The sequence below is a fragment of the Drosophila mauritiana genome, chromosome X (genome assembly GCF_004382145.1).
Source record: "Drosophila mauritiana strain mau12 chromosome X, ASM438214v1, whole genome shotgun sequence".
NCBI classification, from domain to species: domain Eukaryota; kingdom Metazoa; phylum Arthropoda; class Insecta; order Diptera; family Drosophilidae; genus Drosophila; species Drosophila mauritiana.
The window spans coordinates 14,158,707-14,178,415 of NC_046672.1; the positions used below are offsets into that span (position 1 = coordinate 14,158,707).

General features: G+C 43.1%; 3 protein-coding genes across 5 annotated transcripts in view; all 3 read left to right on the plus strand.

Annotated features, from left to right (window-relative positions):
• Positions 1-19,709, plus strand: part of LOC117147010 (zwei Ig domain protein zig-8) — a 133,495-nt gene that overhangs the window by 40,071 nt on the left and 73,715 nt on the right. The gene's annotated exons all lie outside the window — the stretch shown is intronic.
• LOC117147012 lies at positions 16,423-17,375 on the plus strand. The gene is made up of 2 exons (XM_033313697.1): positions 16,423-16,505; positions 16,560-17,375. The coding sequence occupies exon 2, from the start codon at positions 16,577-16,579 to the stop codon at positions 17,204-17,206; it is 630 nt and encodes a 209-aa protein (XP_033169588.1). The 5' UTR covers positions 16,423-16,505; positions 16,560-16,576; the 3' UTR covers positions 17,207-17,375.
• Positions 17,813-18,846, plus strand: LOC117147011 (transcription factor BTF3 homolog 4-like). The gene is made up of 2 exons (XM_033313696.1): positions 17,813-18,677; positions 18,731-18,846. Exon 1 carries the CDS (start codon positions 17,877-17,879, stop codon positions 18,666-18,668), a length of 792 nt encoding a protein of 263 aa, XP_033169587.1. The 5' UTR covers positions 17,813-17,876; the 3' UTR covers positions 18,669-18,677; positions 18,731-18,846.

Sequence of the window (19,709 nt, forward strand, 5' to 3'; positions counted from 1 at the left end):
CACCATCCACATCCATCCTCACTAGCAGCTTTGGGATTCGCTTTTGCTTGTTCGCTTGTTGACGTTGCAACAGCCAAAAAAAGAAAAAAAGATGAAGAGGCTGAGATTTCAGGGCGAATGACACGACTAGCAGATACTTCGCAAGAGTTAATATCTTTCTGAAATGAAACAAATTGTATTTTAATTGATTTAAGTGTAAATTAATGTAATTAAATATATAGAGATTTGAAATAATTTGTAAACGTATTTTCATATAACTTTAGCTTTGAATTTTTCTTATATTTTTCTGCTATTGCAAAGTCAAAGCTTAAAATAAAGTTGTTCTTGGAACCTATTTTCCCCTGCTTTATAGATATATATATATGTATCTGTATCTGTATCTGTATATATGTGAATTTTCCCAATCGCAGCACGCCCCTCAATTCTGCTATCGTACTGGATGTACATATAATGTGGGAGTGTGAGCGATGGCCAAAAACAAGCTGTGCATAAAGCCAAAAAAAAATGAAAATAAAAAGAAAATGGGGCGAAAAGGGCAGTGCCATGCCGATGATTGTCGGAGTGCTTTATTCGATTTTGGAGCCCCGGCACTCCGGTTCCGTTGTTTTTTGCTTTAATTTGCAATGGCGTGGTAAATCGTTCATCATAAATGTCAAGAGATTTTCAGAGCGGATTATGATGCTATATGGGCATGGTATGGTGTGTTGCAATATGGATGCAGTGGTGTAGCAAGTGCATTTAGCCACCACTTCAGTTGTGCTCGTTGTCATTCTATTGGAAATACAAAAAAAAAAAAAGAAAAAAAAGAAAGGAATGTGAAAATTCCATAATAACATCACAAGGAAGTGGCGAACTTTGGAGCAGTGGCTCCAAGATGGGGGAGACCTTTAACCTTTTTACTTGTTGCTCTCGTCCTTCGCAGGTCGCCGGGGACAGCAGGATTAGGACCTGTCATGTCCTGCAAACATCCTCACTGCCTACTTCCTGTGTCCTGTGTCCTGTGCTGCGTGTCCTGGGCCATAGTTCAATTTTAAGCATCGGAGACAGCAGAAGCATTTTTGCTTCGCATTCTTTTTGGTTGTTGATGTTGACCATGGCATGTTTGACAATTTCCACTTTCCGCTGTGGCTCACAGCCAACCGGCACTGACAGTTCTCGGAATCTCTGGTTCTTTGGCTCTTTGGTACTGTCGTACTCTGGTGCTATGGCCGCCTGTGTCCCTCGATCTGTTGTCACCCTAAACATGCTTTAAACAATCAAAACAAACGGCTGGCAGGCGGCAGCAACAAGAACATCAAGAGAACATCGAGAACATCAACCCGGGCATCACGACATCGAACACACACTTTCTGCATTGTCAGTTTTAATAAATCGTCTTGTGTACGAGCATATACCATTATGTATCGCAGTCGAAAACAAAAAAAAAAGTACAAAAAATGCAAAACAAACTCTTGACCATCAGCAAAACTGAGCAAAGCGAAACGCAACAAAAGATACACGAACGCATAGATATGGCGAAATGCATTGAAGTAGCGATGGGTTCAAGGATTCAAGGATTTAATAGTCTCAAATAAGCAAGGGAAGTTCTTGGAAATGAAAGGATACAAAACGATTGCGCCTCGCTTTCCGGAAATGGTTAGGCAGCGGTGGTAAGGGGAAATTAGGAAATATTTATGTGGAAATTTCAAAAAAAAAAAAAATACAATTCAGTTCGCTTTCCACGCGATTACCACTTTCTTTCGATACAACCCCATATACCCATTACAATTGGATGCCGTGCGTGATGTTTGCGGCCTTTGGCGGCTTTGGCGTCTATTTTCATTTCTTGGGCCTCGTGGCCTTTGCTGTAATTCAACTAATAAAATATTTACAATTCCCGGGATTCTCCGAGACCCGCTCATAGCGTATATAGTGATGAACAAAGGGCCAGGAAAAGAATTGTGCCAACGTTGAAGAACCGACGCATTTGTGTTTATTTTTACTTTCAATTTTGTGCCGGCCTCCATTTCTGTTTATTCATTTTGATGCGAGCAATTCTCCAGACTGGTTGGTAATACCAAGTTGCAAGATACTATGAATTACAATATCTTTCAGGCTTAACTACAAAGAATAGAAGATTCGAGATAACAATCTGAAATTTAAAGAATAGCATATATTAACATATCTGTTGTGAAATTAGATAATACTTGTTATACATACATTAATTAAGAATGATAATTCTCGAATTTCCTTTGAAAGGTGTGCATGGGTATGAAAATCTTCGTTAGCCTTCTTCTCTGCTGTTTTTTTTTTGTTCTTTTTTTCCGCTTTTGCCGTTTAATAATTATCAACGCATTAGTGGGCGTCTCTCTTGTCCTCTTTCGCTCTCCTTCGTCGCTTTCTCCGCTCTCTCCACACTCTCCAGTCTCTCTGGCGTTCTGGGCCAGGTTGGAAGCCTCAGGAAATGCTCTTGCCGCTTAATTATTCACGTTTTGGCTTGTAATTTCCCGAATGAAAAGCGGGCGGAATGAGGGGGTGGTGCTGCGGCTAGGGGGGTGCTGGTGGGTGGTGGCCTGACACTTGTTGGCCGCCACTGTGGTTAGACGGCGATTAAAGAAGGAAGCTGCCGGAGGCCAGAGGCAGCCGCCGGCAGCATATTTAATTAAATTCTAAACTCAGCACAAAATGCAGTCCTCCAGATGGAAGGAGAGGGGAATGGGCGAGCGAAAGAATAAGCAGGAAGTAGAATGATAGAGACGGCATACAATCAGTGGTAGCCTTAGCAAAGGGCAAATGCGGTGTATAATCTATTTGCATATGTATGTGTGCGTGTATTTGTACTGCTGGTGTTTAGCGGTGTGTGTGTGTGTGTGTGCTTTTGTTCTTTACCTTTTCGCCATTTCCGCTTCTCCGTGTCGCTGGCATTATGCAGCGAAATATTCAACAAACATTTTCACTTCATTTCGCGGGCATCGTTAGCAGCTGCCACGCCCCTAACAGTCCGCCCCCATTGTGCTGCAACTGATTTTAATTACATTTAATGCGAGACACTTTTTTCTTGCCTTTCTTCCTGCCTGCCGTCCCTTCGTTCTAACCCTCTCTACTGCCACCTGCTGACTACAAATTTTTATTAATGTTAAACGCTAGTTATGCCTGCGCCACGCCACGCCCCCTCCGCCCAGCAGATGGGCGAGTGGATGTCCTTCCGCTTTTTTCCCCGTTTATTTTTTCCTTCTTGTTGTTTTTTTTCTCTTCTCTTGCATATTCATGGCAGGCGGATGGGTCCATGTTTGTTTGCTCATCAGCCGAAGACAACTGTCGGCGGGAAATGGCTGGCGGAGAAGGGAACGGAACGGAAAGGAACGAAACGGAAGGGGAATGAGGGAAAGGGGAAGGGGAAGGGGAAGGGGAAGGGGAAGGAAAGGAAACAAGTGTTGCCTGGCAAAATGGTGGGGTAATTGCTAAGTGAAGTTTAACTGAAAGTTGTGAACACAGCGGCAGTGGCGCAGTGGAAACTTTGCAGTTAGTTGATTCCCCCGAAAGTATGCAACATTGATTGAAACAATTAAAGTAATCCCTAATCGACAGGACTGGTTTATCCTTTGGCAGGTGGTTAAAGCTCAGTTAGCGGCGCTCTGTTGGCCTGTGTGCGCCAGTACACTGGTCGAAAAATAGTACTTATAGCAGTTCTATCTCATTGTCGAGTGCTCGATTCTGATATTTTGAATTCTAAATATTTTGTCTGTGAGCCGAATGCATTCAATTTGCCTTCACTCTGCGGTGACCGTTCATTACATTGATACGCAGCACAGATTCTGAAAACCCCCTCTTGGTGCTTTATTTTTGCGCTTTTTGCCCATTTAATGGCATTTGTAGCCTGGCTGTTTTCGCAAATTATTGCCACCAATGCACACATACACACGAACAAGTTGCTGGGGAATTTAATGCAAAATAATGATGCGACGACCGATGGTCATCCAATGCTGGGCCAATTTTCAATTTGATTTGCATGTGTTCAGCGGGGCAGTGGAGAAATTCCATGGGGGCCGTCAGCGTCATCGGATTCGGAATCAGAATCTGAATCGGAATCAGAATCAGAGCAGCATATAGCCGATCCATTGCATCCATTGCAGTCATTACGACCACGATGAAAACTGGCTTTCGTATACGTCATTTATTTATTGCAATTTTTGTGTGTGGTCTCTTGCTGACTCAACGGAGTCGCGGATTAATGTTGTTCACAGGACGCACTAATGTGCATTTCATTTCCATTTATGGACAGTATGGTACTCCAAATACCTTTGATATAGGATAGTTGAGTTACTACTCTTTCTAAAGAGCATGGGAATGTCTACTGGCCATCTAGCGTTAAAATAAGTAAATGCAATTTCAGAGGGTGAAAATTAAGTTAAGTATTTACGCGCTTTTCAACAAGTTTTCAAATTGTCTTGGAAAGAAAGAATTCGCGTTAAAGTAAAAAAGCCATGTAAATGTATTCAACTCGATCATATTTATCGTTGTAATACTCATGAGGGGTGCAAAGAGGCTTAAGAGCACATGTGTGTGTGTGTGTGTGAGTGTGTTGCAGTTGCGTGTGGCGACGTGCCACGCCCACCGTCGGACAGCTGCCGCCCCTTGGCGTGTGCGTGATGGGAATGAGTTCGAATTAAATCACAGGCGGCAATTAAATGAAATGAAATTTCCTTCTCAAAAGTCGCTCGCCCACAAAAGTGTGCTGAACAGTTTAAACCGAACACACGCAATACTCACACTCTCACACACTCACACTCACACACAGACACACGGAGATAAACTGAAATCAATGACAAAAAATACAGCGCTATCTGGCCATGTGTGCGAGCGAGTCCATGAGATGGTGTGGGTGTGCAGCCAAACGAAGACACGAAGAAAAAAAGAACGGTGAGCCAAGCGAAGAATTCGAATGAACAAGGAGCGAGGAAAAGCGCAGGGTTGCACTGTGAAAATCAGTGTATTTATATGTAAATGGGCTATCTTAATAGATATGTTAAATAATTTTAGAAAAAAACTATACTATGACATTGAAATATTATATATAGGGATTCTTTTGATTTTTCACAAAGGTGAAACCTATGTTTTCGACCATTTGACGATACTAATCAATGGCTATTTAAAGGCTCTAGTGATTGTGAGGCATTCTCTTGCTATTGGGGGGTAATTTTGTTTCAGTGCTTAAGGCGGATGTGTGGGCGTGTTGGCTGGTAGCCACCATCGATTGCTTTTGTTTTCGCAGCTCGTGCCGCTGCCACCAGGCGCCTCCAACTCCGCGGCCGTGGGTGTTGCTGTAGTTATTGGTATCTGGTTGCCGTGTTAATCTGCTTCCTTCCGCTATATTTGCGCGGCATATTTACGCGAAGCGAGGCGGGACGCTGCTGCCGCTGTCGGCGCAGCAGCTGCTGCTGATAAGTGCAGCAGCCGTGACAACGCAGTGCTCGACAAACGTGCTGACAACAACAAACTCAGCAAACAAGCCGGCGAAAGAGATACGGAGGACCAGCCCACTCACCACCCAACACCCAGAGCCCCTTTACCACCCACTATCTCTTTAGGGCAAGTCGGCCTTTTTATTCGTATTGTGTGTGCGTGAGTGAGTGTGTGTGTGCATGTGTGTGGGTTGCGGCGAAAGAGGCAACAAGGCGAGGAGTCAGCGAGCCAAGGACTACAACTCGCTTATCCTGCGAATCAGACGGTGAGCTGTTTAATTAAACATTAGGCTGGCAACTTGCAGGTTGATTGCCACCGCGCACCACACGGCGTATGAGCGATGTGCGAATGCGATTTCGAATACGAATGCCAGTAGTTGCGGTTGCCAGCAAGTATTTTATTCGTGAATTGAATCTGCCGACGGATAGCAACTGATTAAGTTACCTCGCTGTTAGTACGTGTTTACAACGAAGGGAACACAGAATTTAATAGCAGTTAGGGTTTTTTTACTTATATATGCATATATATGATGTGGCTGCCGGCTGCCTTAGTTCTCACTAGATTGAACTTTTAAAACCAAAGCTACAGCTATTTTAAACTCGTACTCATTACTTTACACAGATTGTGGTTTAGCAGGTAATAGTTGAAATACTATTTATTGTTTAAGTATGGAACAATCTCAAGACTCAAAATATATCACTTTTAGAGCTCAATACTTGATTCATCGATTGTCGCTTGTAAAGTAGATGTCTATCTTAAAAATCGAAATCAAATTGAAATATACCCCTGCCAAAAGCACAGTTTTCCTGTCACGCTTACTTTATATTAATGATTGGCTTATATTAAAAACTCCCCATTAAATGAAATTAAAAAAAGTAAGCAAATTACTTTGGTGCGGAATCCGGTAATTCCGATCCCTCAGTGCTTAGCCATCCGATTCCTTGCCGGTCCGCCCCAAATGTCTGAGTAATGGGATATTTCGCAAGTGAATTGGGAATCTCATTTGCTTGTTATTCATTGAGGCAACTAAAACCGCTGCCGGCTAACCAAATTAGTCGCAGCTCATCAATTTTCGTCATTAACTTGAAGTGGGATCATGGGGGTCATGGCCTCAAACTGGGCTTCCCGTGGGCGGTGGGCGATTCTCAAGGCCGTTGAAAGCGGCGCTGCCGCCTTTGGCATTATGACATGAGCACTTATGACAATACGCTCAGTCACCGATACATCGCATGGACACATATAGGTCTATATATAAACGTATATCTCTATATACATATGTACGTATGTATTGATGCATTATTCATGCGGCGCTTGGGGTTTTGCGCTTTCCATTGTTGTTGCTCATTTGGGCCGCTTGTCGCACACACACACACACATCCATATACACGCACTTATGCGCACACATGGTGTCTGCGCTTAATTACATTTCAAAGGTTATTATGTAATTAACCTCGGTCCTGGCGCTAACATCTCAAAGCTCCAATGGTGCTAGAGCTGTCACATTTCATGCCAAAAACTTCTACGACTCGTCTACAGTTCCAGGTCCTTTTTTTCTGGGCGAATCCTTTACCATTCTCCACTCGTCTTACAATCAACTTATATACCTTAATTAATGTTCATGTTCTCGGTTTTCTTTCGTATCATTTTTGTTTTTTTTTTCTTTTTCTTCTTTTTTTGGCGCCCTTCATTCTGGTGCGTTATTCCCTTGGCACGCGTCAAAATGCAGGGTTTAAATATTTCTTAACATGAACATACATCTTCCATCTTTTCGTGGGCTTAACACTGTTTTCCCCGCATAATTTTCCATCTTCGCTTTCCATGTTCCTGCCGCTTTCATATTTCGCTCTCGCTCTCATTTCTGATGCCATAAAATTTTTCAAATGTTCTTCATATAAATGCGGCATATTTGCCCCTTTTCAGCCCCATCTAAAGGGCGTGGCACGGGCGGCGGCACAACAAAGAGAGTCAAGGCCGTTTAAGGTATACACATGTGTATATATGCATATATATTATATAAGCGCTGTGATGTGTGCTTAATGTTGGCGCAAAATTAAAATTGCGTTTTAAGAGCAACAAGACCAACTCGTTTTTGGGCTTCTGTCAGCAAAAGGCATATGTAATAAGGTCCCAGCAAAGCGACTTCCTTTGGGTCCAAAGTCAGGATCTTCTTGCTCTGCAGAAGTGAGCTTCGCATTTTGTGAGAAAACATTTTAATAGGCTTTTCAAAATGGTAAAATCATTAAATTAATAAACATCATTTTTTTATAAGAAAGTACTGATAGTTTCTCCTATTTGTATTTGGAAAATTGGCATTTGGTTTCATGATATTGTATTATCACTAAAATGAATATATTTCTAATAAGCGACAGACAGAAAGAGTATACCTGTTTACAAATTCCCTACCGTTCTTTTAGTTTATTTGTTAGCAGCTTAGTGTGTTTTTGGGTCGACCGGCGTTTCTATTAAATTAACAAAAATGTCTGGGCCAACGGCAACAATAACAAGGATAATAGTGGCAAATGCGAGTGCAGCAAAGGCAAAGGCAAAGCCAAAAGGCGACAAGGCCAAAATGAGTCGCATACTAATGCAAAACTGCTGTTTGTCTGGTTGCTTGGTTCCCTGCTTGGATGCTTGGATGGCCCTTGCTCCTTGCCACGCCCCCCAACCCTTTTCCCGCTGCCAATGAACGCATTAGGAGCCAACAACAATAACAGCGTTAACTACTTAACAGGCACATGTAATACGCTCGCACCAAGAGTACCACTTACATTTTACATTTGCATTTCGGTTGGCCCAAAGGGGGGGAGGGGTGTTTAAAGGGGGTCTGCGAGGGCTTAAGGGGGGGCATTGACCCCCCTTGTTTATTTGTGACCTGTGGCCAGCTGACAATATGCAGTGCCAAACGAAGTGACGTTGCCAGGAGCACACAAATCAGACTGCAGAGTGATTAAAGTTGTCCTCGCACCGCAAAAGTTGGCCCCAAAAGTAGGCAATAATTTTTGCTCACAAAAAGGGGCGAACCTTCTGCAGATGGTTCGCTCTCATTACGACTCGTACATGTCGCATTTAGTTGGCTGGCGGCTGGTGCATTAAGCAGCAGCTTGTGCCATATGCCACATGCCACATGCAATTTGGCAAATGACGCGTTTAAAAACGCGACAGTGGCAATAAACACGCGCGAAACGTTTGAAAATGAGGAAACGCGAGGCGAATAAAGTGGGCCACAGTGGCAATTGACTAGCAAAGTGACTGATGAATGAGTCTAAGTGATGGAATAATGTATTGTTTCTCTTTGCATTGGTGGCTGTAAATCTGGTCTAGTCCATGTCAAATCAAACTATTAAACCATCTCCTTTTGCAATACAATTGAATTGACAAAGAACTTTTCAATTGAGCTTCAATTAAATTCCATGAATTTAGCTTTGCAGTCGAATAATTTTGAGCACCTGTACTGTCTAACGAGATGTTGAAATAAGACGAGGCAATGTTGTAAGGACTTTTGGCCCCATTATCTTTTGTTGTCTTTGGCGAACATTATTGTTTGCAGTTTGCGACCGACGCAAAGACCAAAAGCACACACACCTACATACATATGTATATGTATGGTTGGTAGATCCAGGATGCCTGGTCGCAGGACTATGATAATATTTTGCTGATGCCAGCGCACCTTCACTTTGAGTGTATTATTTGCAGCACATTTATAATGATATCAGCGCATAAAAATCGTGTTATTTGCCAACTTAAACATAAGCATATCAGGCTTCAGAGCAGTGTATTTTGCTCGTTCCTCTACGGGAATACAGCTTATAAATACGTAGCGGTGGCTTGCCTCTGTTGTTGTTTGTCAAACGTTGTTAGCAGTGGGCAAAGTCGGGCGAATCCTGCAGGATGTGAAGGAGAACGAGCTCGAAACGAGACCACATCATCAGCTTCAGAAGCTGCTCTTGTTTCTGCCTCTGCATCAGCTTCTGAGCAACTGTGGCAACGTCAACAAGCGGCGGGAAATATTCACATGCATCCTCGGATTTGCCTAAGCGCCGTCTATATGTATGCAGGTCCATAAACTCACACACACACACATATATCCTAGATCTCGAAAGACCTGCGTATATATGCATAACTATATATCCGTGTGGCAGGGTGTAGTATGCAATGCGCTCCAAAAACTATCAAGAACAGCGATGGCAAGACAATAACAAGAGCAGCAGCCCAAAAAAAAGGCAGGAATAATATGTGCACATGCCAATGAGCTGAAGCAAAAGTCCTGCTGCTGCAGGATGAGGCAATACCCTAGAATGGTCATACAATTTTATTAAATACATGGCTACTTAGTGAATGAATATCAAATAGAAAGTAAGAGTGGAAAGTAGAATTTTAAGTTCACAAACATTTTGCCCTATGACACATCACTTATTTATTGCAACTTTTTTTAGAAACTATGGCTTTGTTTAGGCATAAAAATAAATATTAATAAATATTAATATTATAAAAGGTCCTTCCATAAAAGTTCGCTTTCAAGCAGAAGTCAATTTTGAGTAAATCCGCATTGAGTTGTCATGTTGGGCTGTTTTTATGCCAAATTCTTTTCGTAATACCTCAGTTGGTTAAGTTAAAGCCCTGTGTCGCCGGTCTGTCATCACTGCCGCTAAGCTGTCCGCTTTTTCTTTCTCTTTTCGCCCACACCCTTCCCTCTTCACCACTTTCTCGCAACCCTTTATGCGATGCTGCTGCTGCTTCTTGCCCCTATGCGACGGAGCACACGGGGCGCATGAGTAATCTAGGCAGCTTGTGCTTTGCATTTCCGTTCCGTTCTGTCCCTGCTCTCCCTGCGCTCTTTCCTCATTCCCTTCTGCATCCTTTCTATTTACTTTTATTCCAGCAACCCGTGTTGATGTTCTTGTGTGTGTGCGTGTGTGTGTGTGTGTGCTGGTGTATTTTTGGTATTTATTTTTGGCATTATTATTGCATATTTTGTGTCGCTCGCTCCTCCCTTTTTTTGTCCCCCATTTTTTTTCTCGCGCTTTACGTTAATGCGAAATTTATGCTTCATGCGCTTTTAGTTCTGCCCCGCCCCCTCTTCAGTTGCCATACCTTTTCTGGGATTTTTGGTATGCGAAAATATTTTCGCCGGCACCCAGGATAAAAATGGGGGCACAAGCCCCCCCACCCCTCCACCGTTGGCAGGTGTTTTTCGTGTGTGGGGCGGCTGCCTTTGCCCACATATTGATATTGACCGAAAAATATCATCAGGCGCACGAGCGCACTCACACACGCACACACAGTGAAAAAAGGGGGAGGGGAGGAAGTGAAAAGAAACTTGTTTATCCTGGAAGCAGCAAAGCAAGAGAAATAGATAAACAAATACATAAATAAAAAGTGCAGGCAACAAGGGAATACCGAAATGATAAAGAAATGCTGCAGGAGGAAAGTGGCCAAGAAGGCTAATGACGATGTGGCGTATAAGTAATGCGGCAAGATGGGGCTCATGAGTAATGTCCTGCGCCAGGATATGTGTGTTGTTTTTCGCTCCCAAGAAATAAGCTCTAAAATTGGTTAGTAATTGCAGGTACAAATAAAGTAAAAAAAAAAGAAGGAAGAGGGAGAGGGAGAGAAACTTAAACAGCCTTGAGTCGCTTTTCTTTGATCAAAGAGAATTTCGATTACGAATGGCAAAAGGAGCTGGGCTGTTGATGCTCCAATGGATTCCCACCGCCCCCATCATTCAACTCAGCGCGCCCTTCATTATATTCCTTCCGCTTTCAAAAACTTCGATTGCATTTCCGTTACCATATCAATTTTACGAATATATATATATGTATGCATGTATATGGTTATACGCACAGCCAGCTTTTTCCGAGCACTTTGGCCCCGCTCTTTGGCATCGGATCACCCCATTTGGCTCCCGCCTTAATGGCTTCCACTTGTCGTGTTTTATGCCGATTTCATTTTCATTTTCATTTGACTCGCCACGCGCCAGGGCCAAGTACCAAGTGCATGCTGTGTGCGCCTCCTCCTCGTCGGTGAACTTTTCCACATTCCGCATTTGCAGCACACGGAACCACAGACCCACAGGCCCACAGACCCACAAAAACACTCATGAGCAGCACCACCGCACCACTGGCAATCGAAAAGGCACCCTGCTCGCACCACTCGCCGCCCACTTTCAAATAATCATAAAAGAACGACGCTGGAAATTTATTAAGAAACTTGGGCACTAAAAATAGTTTCTAACAACACAGCGGTGGGGGCCAGTTGGGGTTTTTCAAAAAAAAAAAAAAAAGCAGAGGGGGTTGGAAAATATTACGCCCAGCCTTTCAATTTGCTGACGAATGCCCTTTGCTATGGGAAAGGTCAGGAAAATATGCCAAAAATAACAGCAATCAGAATTTCAAAATCAATTAACAGTTTTTGCATTGCCTTAATTGCAGATCGAATGGGCGGATGATTCAAAGTGCAACATTTTCACTGCCTGAGATTTTTAATTAAAATCTTGCAAAAAGAGGAAAGATAGCCACATTTTTGGTATAGCAAAATCTGGCATAAAGTTTACAAAGTATCGCAAGAGAATTGTTTCGATTGCAGCTACAGTAAAGTCTCAAAAGACATTCTAAAAATATATACTAATTAATGTGTAAAATTAATATATGTACATATTATTTGAAAAAATAATGCAATATTCTTTAAAGTCACCAGAACTTTAACTAGAATTTCTAAAACATTCGATGATATTGCTGCAGTGAAATATGCAAGCTGGGAAAATGATAATTGAATGAGCATCATGGGTCTCAAGTCACAATGCAGAATTCAATTTCGAAAGTAAAGTAAAATCGATAATTTGCGTTCAACATAAATGCCTACTGCTAGTGGCACGTTTCTTTCAACATTTTCGTACGATTTTATGTGTCACTCAGAGTTTTTAGCAAGGAAAAATACTAGATTTTTCCTCGGCCATCTTATTTTTTTATTTGGTTTTTCGGTGCCAGTGGCTAGGCACGTTCATTAACCACCCCAAAAAGTGCTCGTTCTTTCCAACTAACTCGGGTCCCTTGCCTTTTACTTTTCTTGGCCATTGTCCTGCTGGTTTTGGGCCTCTTCCTTTTCCTATTTCCTATTTGGGTTCGGCTTCAGCGGCCTGTAAAATCCCTTTAATGGCATAAACGGGTTAAGCATTTTGGTGACGTAAATATGAACAACAGCAATAACAACATCGCCTGCGTCCTGAGTCCTGGCCAGAGTGTCCTGCCTGTCGGACATTGTCTGGTTTATCCTGCTGCCTGTAAGCCTCCTTCTGCCAGCCGTCGTTGAGCTTTAAAGCCTGAATTTCAGTTATGAGCAGAACGTGAGTCTCTCGCACACATATGTATGCACATGCATATGCACACATACACGCTGGCACATCCTGCCACACCTACACACAACCCACACACTTCTTGGCCAACTCGCTTTGCATGTGTGTGCATTGGGCATTTTTCAAAATGGCAAACAAAGCGCGCGTGACAGGAAAAAACGGCCAGCAAATCGTTCACTCAGCCTCAGAAAAACCCAAAATCCATTTCCCTCACTCACTCATACATACATACACACACTGGCGACTCTCCTTTTGTTTCAGAGTGTCTGTGTGTGTGTACGCGAGTGTGTTTGTGAGTGTATGGGTGGCAGACAGTTTGCCAGGCATTTGCTTAATTTAATTTTGCCTGCCTCAACGGCTGCTGTTTCAGCTCTTCTCTGCCCACTTTTCACTTCATTTTGTTTCGAATTTCCACGGACTTTAAGCTCTCCCAAAAAGGCAGGGGAAAAGCCCTCGGAGATTTCTCTCGGTGTACGCTCCAGTGGCTGTCTTGACTTGCAGTTTGTTTTCTTAAAATTTTGCAATTAATCAACTTAACGTGCCCAACCCGGGAATCCATCTGAGCTCTTTAAGCTCGCCAAAAGCCTTCGACCTGCAGGCACTGAGCAAATATACTCGACTAAAATCAACAGCAAAACACAGTTGGGTTCAAGAGTTTAGGATATTATGTGGGCACTCATCGTTTCAGTCGTGCTTGTACTTTCATCAAAAGTATCATAAAATTAAGCACTCAAGTTGTGTAAATTAAAATTAGAAAAAGGAATCGAAACCAAAGTTTCAGTTCGATTGAAATGTTCTTAGGTGAAAAGCGAAAAATGTTGGATATTTTTGATTCAAGAAAGGGACCTTCTCCTTCAGATGAGCACATGTGTGAGAGCCATTGCTCATCTGTAATAATCGAAGGGGGCGAGGGGCGGAAATGCCCCTTAAATACCCAACCCACTGACACCACCCACTCCTTGCGAAAGTTGAAGGCCACCGACAGAGAAGAAGGTGACAATTGTTCATTTGTTTGGTCCTTTGTTTATCGCCAAACAGTTGACAGCTCTGCTGCTTTGTGGACCAAAAGCAAATGGAAATGGGAAATTAAGAGTGGGAAATGGAAAAACTGGGGATATACACATGTACGTGCACATGATGTCTGCTTTCTTTTCGGAATTTCACTTGCTGACAGGCTACTTACAATCAGGTACTCTATGTTGTAACATACTCACTCATTTTGTATACTATTTTGAAGTGGATTTGAAATCAAGCCCATATTTATACGATTTAACCGCAAACCTCGTTAGTTTGGCCATGAATAGTTATATAAAGTTGAATTATATCATAGACAACGATCTGTAAAATAAATTAAGTTATTATATATGCATTATAAGTAAATCAAATATATGAAATATAAATACGTGTTTTCAAATCAACATTTGTTGGTTTGTACTTCGTTTGTTGGTTATCCATTGGAGAATTTATCGTAACATAACTTTATATTCTTGTTGTTCTGCATTCATTTTTTCTGTCTCCCCAGTGGAATTCACAGAACCTAGAAAGATACCAATTAAATTGAAATAAAACCCATATCAACACTTCCGTGCATTTAGATTTCCAATTGCGTTTGGCTGGCTTTTTGGGCAGAGCAGAGTCTGGTGCTACAATTTTTGTCATTTGTGACTGGCGATTGAGTTCCGCTCCCCAGGATGCCAGGGCACTTTGGCACTGTGGTCAACACAATCAGGATGCAGTCATCGCCAGTTGGCACTCCATTCCTCACCCACTAGCCTTTCCTTCTCTCTCTCTCTCTCACTTCCTCCCTCTCTGTCTGGATTTCTCTGAAATTCCCCCCCACACACACACACATAGAGAGCTGCTCCAGCTGACATAACTCCAAATGCACTTGCTGACAGTCATTGAAAACACAAACTGTAGATTATGCCACTGCCTGGATTCTCCAGTTCGGACTGCCTCATCCTTGTTTCCCTCCAGGCATCCTGGCAACCTGGCAACACGGCAACCTGGCATCCCAGCACTTGTTATAAATCACAAAACAAGTAAAAAAAAATCGAAAATTATCTAACAAAATGCTACTCAAGAGCGAGAGCGAGCGCATTGAAAAAACTCAAAGACCAAAATATATGCTACGTTGCTGGCCAGGTGAGCCTGGTGGTGTCTCTCCTCTCGGCTTAAATGTGCAGCATTGCAGAAAATATATCGGCCAAAATGCTGAGGCTGAGCTGCGGCGCATCCTCCATTTTGGCCCATTCACCTTTTTGCCGGTCAGTTTGGCAGTTGGTAATGCGGTCAGTATGTGTTTGGTAGTATGTGTGTGTGTGTGTGTGCGCCTCAGTTTGGCCCGCTCTCTTATTCTGTTTATAAACGTAACAATGACCGCATTCTTTTTCTTTTTCTACTGAGCCGACCCCAAGCCGCAGCACCTCATTCACCGCCCACTTTTCCACTTTGCCATTGCAGCGAAAAGTGCAGCAGCAAAGTTAAAGTTTTCCTCTCTCCGTATCACTCTTTTTCTATTGACAACTGTGCGGCTTTGGTGCCAAAAAGAAAAGGAGGAACTGGGCATCCTTGCACAGATACACGCCCCCATCACCGCGCCTTGCAACACCCACACACACACACACACAGTTACAAATGAGCAGCAGGAGGAAAGTGCCGCGAGCTCTTTACGCGGCCACAGTGACTGCGAAAAAAACATTCCACTGTGCCAAGCAAACAGCCACTGGCAATTGGCTGAAGCGCTGAGCGCCAAGCCGGGCTGAACCAAAACTGAGCCCAGTTAAGAGGCGTTCTGAAATGGTTTGGTTTGGTTTCGTCTGGGCTGAGGTTTGGGTTTGGGTTTGGGCCTGGGCTTGAGGTCGCCTCGGCGCATTAAAACAAATAAAAACAAACGTTTATTGCACTGAAATGTTTACGAGGCCACAACAACAGCAAAACAACAACATCATCGGGGGGAGGAACAACAAAATGACAGCCATAGTAGTGAAAATCTGGCAATTTAATCAGCCCGGCAGCGAAATGATGGACAAATGGCCACAGCGACTTTGTTTGGTTAACACTGGGCATGAATTTTTGGCCAGGAGTGGCGCCAAACGTGGCCAACTGCCAGTAGGTTCAACCACGTGGAAGTTTTTTTTGCATTGCCCCTCTTTTATTTTGACTGACCTGCTTTTTAATTGTATTTTTCTGGACGTATGTCCTTGCTTGGCTTGTCACTTGCTTCGCTGTTTTTTGGCCAATCTTTTCTCACTCTCAGCAACAATTGGATCCTCACAATCACTAAAAGCCCATTGGTTAATTTGTTTTTCTTGGAATTGCGCGAATAGTGTGACCAAATCAGACAGGCTGCTGACATTCATAACGGATCAAGCAATCAAAATTTTATCGATAGTTGATTGGAATTTTTTTCTGTTACTTGTGGTAACATTTAAGCACTAATTTCCTTTGCTGTAAATTGCATAACTTATTATGAAAGAAAAGAACTAATAATTATTATGCCAGCCGAACATATTAAGAATTTTCGAGTCTAGGGTTCCCATCTGCAAGGGCATGACAAAGATCTGGCAACCCTTTTACCACGCGTCACAAACTCAAAGAAGTCGATAACTTTGCAGTCTACCAATACCATTTCTTATTTGGCGTGAGGACATTAGTTGATTCACATCTTCGAGCGGATATTACTTAACTATTTGCAAGGCACAGCATTTCCAAGGTGAGCACTTCGAGAAAATTCTTTTCCACGCACTTTACACATACAAGTTGATAGGATTTCTCAACGGAACTATGGATTTCAACAAGCTGAAGAAAATAGAGGAGGCGTTTCGCATTGGCGGCAAGGGATCGGTCCCATCGGCTGCGGCCACTGAAAGGCGCGTGCAGGCCGAATTGTCCAAGTTACCGTTGAATGAGCTCACCAGTATCCATGAGGTGGCCATCGAGTTCACCGATTCCAGTGAGGTTGTGTTTACCATGCCCAAGGTTCGGGGCATCAATCACAATCACAATGCTTTTTTCGTGGTTAGTGGCGATATCGTGCGCAAGTCGTCAACAGCTGGCGCATCGAAAGTGGCCAAGGCACCCAAGCCACCCAATCCACCCAAGCCAGAATCAGAGGACTCCATTAAGGTGGTGGCCAAGAAGCCCAAGAAGCCGCGCAATCGTGTTCGTCCTCGCAACAAGAAGGTGCAAATGATGCTCATCAAAAACGATGAAGAAGCGGCCATGGCTGGCGGGGATTCGGAACCGAAGCTTAGCAATGGTAAATCAAATTCGATCTCCTCTGAAGATGGTAGCGATACGGATAATGACAACGTGCCATCGGATGAGTCTGATGTGACCATCGTCTGCGACAAAGATTCGCTGGAAAGCGGCGATGATTCCGATGGCAAGGAGGACGATGACAGTGAGGAGTGAAACTACCAATTTTCTACTCCGATTACTATGGTCCTGCGAAGCAGGTTAATCCGAAGATTTAACGCGCATAGGTCTCCGAGGACGAAGATTAGACATGCTCATTTGTTGATACACTTGTACCAATTTTCTAAATAAATCGCATACTAAATACATGCATACTTCAAATGTATTTTCTGAAAATTTTTTCGGAACTGCTTCTAAAACATGTTTATTTATTGTACCGAAAATTTTCATCAAATGCTTATCTTACAAGAACGCTGCGTTACGTTTTTGCCAGTCATTATTTTATGTTCTCTTTCGCATAGAGTTGTCAAATTTTTTTTGGGGAAATGGCCAAAGAATGATTAATCGGCTAAAAATAATTGTAGCTAAAAATAATCGAATATCTATTATAAATAAAAAAATTAATTTACTTGACAATATTCTACTGAAGCTACAAATTTCAAGAGCTGTTAATTGCATAATTTATTGTGAAATAAAAGAACTACTACTTATTATGCCAGCCGAACATAATAAGAATTTTCGAGTCTAGAGTTTCTATCTGAATGGGCATGACAGAGCCCTGGCAGCCCTTTTAATACATGTCAAAAACTCAAAGAGGAAGACGATGACTTTGCTGTCTAGTTGATTCACATCTCCGAGTGGATATTACTTTTGAGCATTTCGAGTTATGGACTTCAACAAGCTTAAGAAAATGGAGGACGTGGTGCGCATCGGTGGCAAGGGATCTATGCGCCGCAAGCACAAGAACATCCCATCCTCGTCTGCGGCCGATGAGAAGCGCGTGCAGGCCACATTGGGCAAGTTACCGTTGAAGGATCTCAGCGGAATCCAGGAGATGACCATCAAGTTCACCGATTCCAGTGAGGTTGTGGTAATCATGCCGAGGGTTCAGTGCACCGCTGCCAATGGCATTTTAGTTGTTAGTGGCGATTTCGTGCGCAAGTCGCCAACAGCTTGCCCATCGAAAGTGGCCAAGGCGCCCAAAGCACCCATGCCATCCAAGGCACCCATGCCATCCAATCCGGAACCTTTTTCCGACAAAAAGCCAGAATCTGAAGAGTCCATTAAGTTGGTGGCCAAGAAGCGCAAAAAGCCGCGCAATCGTGTTCGTCCTCGCAATAAGAAGGTGCAAGTGATGCTCTCCAGAAACAATGAGGAAGCAGCCATGGCTGGCGGGGATTCGGAGCCGAAGCTTATCAATGGTAAATCAATTTCGATCTCCTCTGAAGATGGTAGCGATCCGGATAATGACAACGTGCCATCGCATGAGTCTGATGTGGATCAGACCATCGCCTGCGACAAAGGTGCGCTGGAAAGCGGCGATGATTCCGATGGCAAGGAGACCGATGACAGTATGGAGTCGAACTACCTATCTTTCTACTCCGATGACTATGATTCCCAGGGGGAGCAGCACAATCCGAAGACTTGTCGCGCTCAGGTCTCCGATGTCGAAGATTAGACTCATTAAGTAAATCGCATACTATTAACGTGCATCCTGTACCTTACATATTTTTTCTCTAGAATTTCTTAGAGTTGTCAATATTATTTGGGGAAATGGCCAACGAATGATTAAAATTCTCTTGCATTGTTATAAGCTGCAAAACACGGCCCAAAAACAAAAAATATTTCTAAAATTAAATGATATGTATTTATATAATTCCTGTCCGCATTTATATATAGTATATACCATTGAGTCGCCTTAATATGCAATTGATCTTCTGAATGATTTTTCGTGCCGCATTTCTTGAACGCATTAAACAAGAAATCCAAGCAAAATTAATTTAGCAAACGTTTAAGAGGAAATGCCACGCCCCTACTTACGTTTCACGGTGGCGGAGGTGGAAAGAGCGGAAAAAACTAATCTGCGCCTCGAAAAATGTACGAAATTAATCTGCACATAAATTAAGCATTAAAATTTAATATATTTGTTTATGGAGCCTGAAAGTGCGATGGTGTTGGTGGGGTGGAGGCGGCGGAGCACACGAGTGGGCGTACCGGATGTGCTGTGTATGTGAAACATGGATTGTGTGTGTATGTATAAGTGTGTGGTGTGTGCTGTATGGTGTATGGTGAATGGTGTATGGTGTGTGTTCTTAGTGGTAATAAATAAATGGCAAAAAGGTAATAAAACAGATAGCGAAAAAGGAAAAAAAAGGGGAAAACATCCCGGGGGGATGTGGAATCTGCCAACTGGTTGCCCATTATCGTATTAGCACATGCCACCAGTGATTATTATGAGGTGTCCTCCCTCTGCTCCAGGTCCTGCCCCTTCCCTGCTCCTGCTCCCTCACATCCTTTGTCTATGCATGCGTGTATAATTAATTTTGCACCCCTGCTTGTATCTACATCCCCCATGATCAGCACCCCAGCTCTTGTTCTCGCTCCAGCTCTTGCTTTTGCGTTTGCTATTCCCCTTTTGCTTTCGGGGCAACAATGGATGGCCTTCATCCCAACTGGGAGCCAGCACTCTGGCAAAATTGGTAGCGAGTTTCCCCAATGG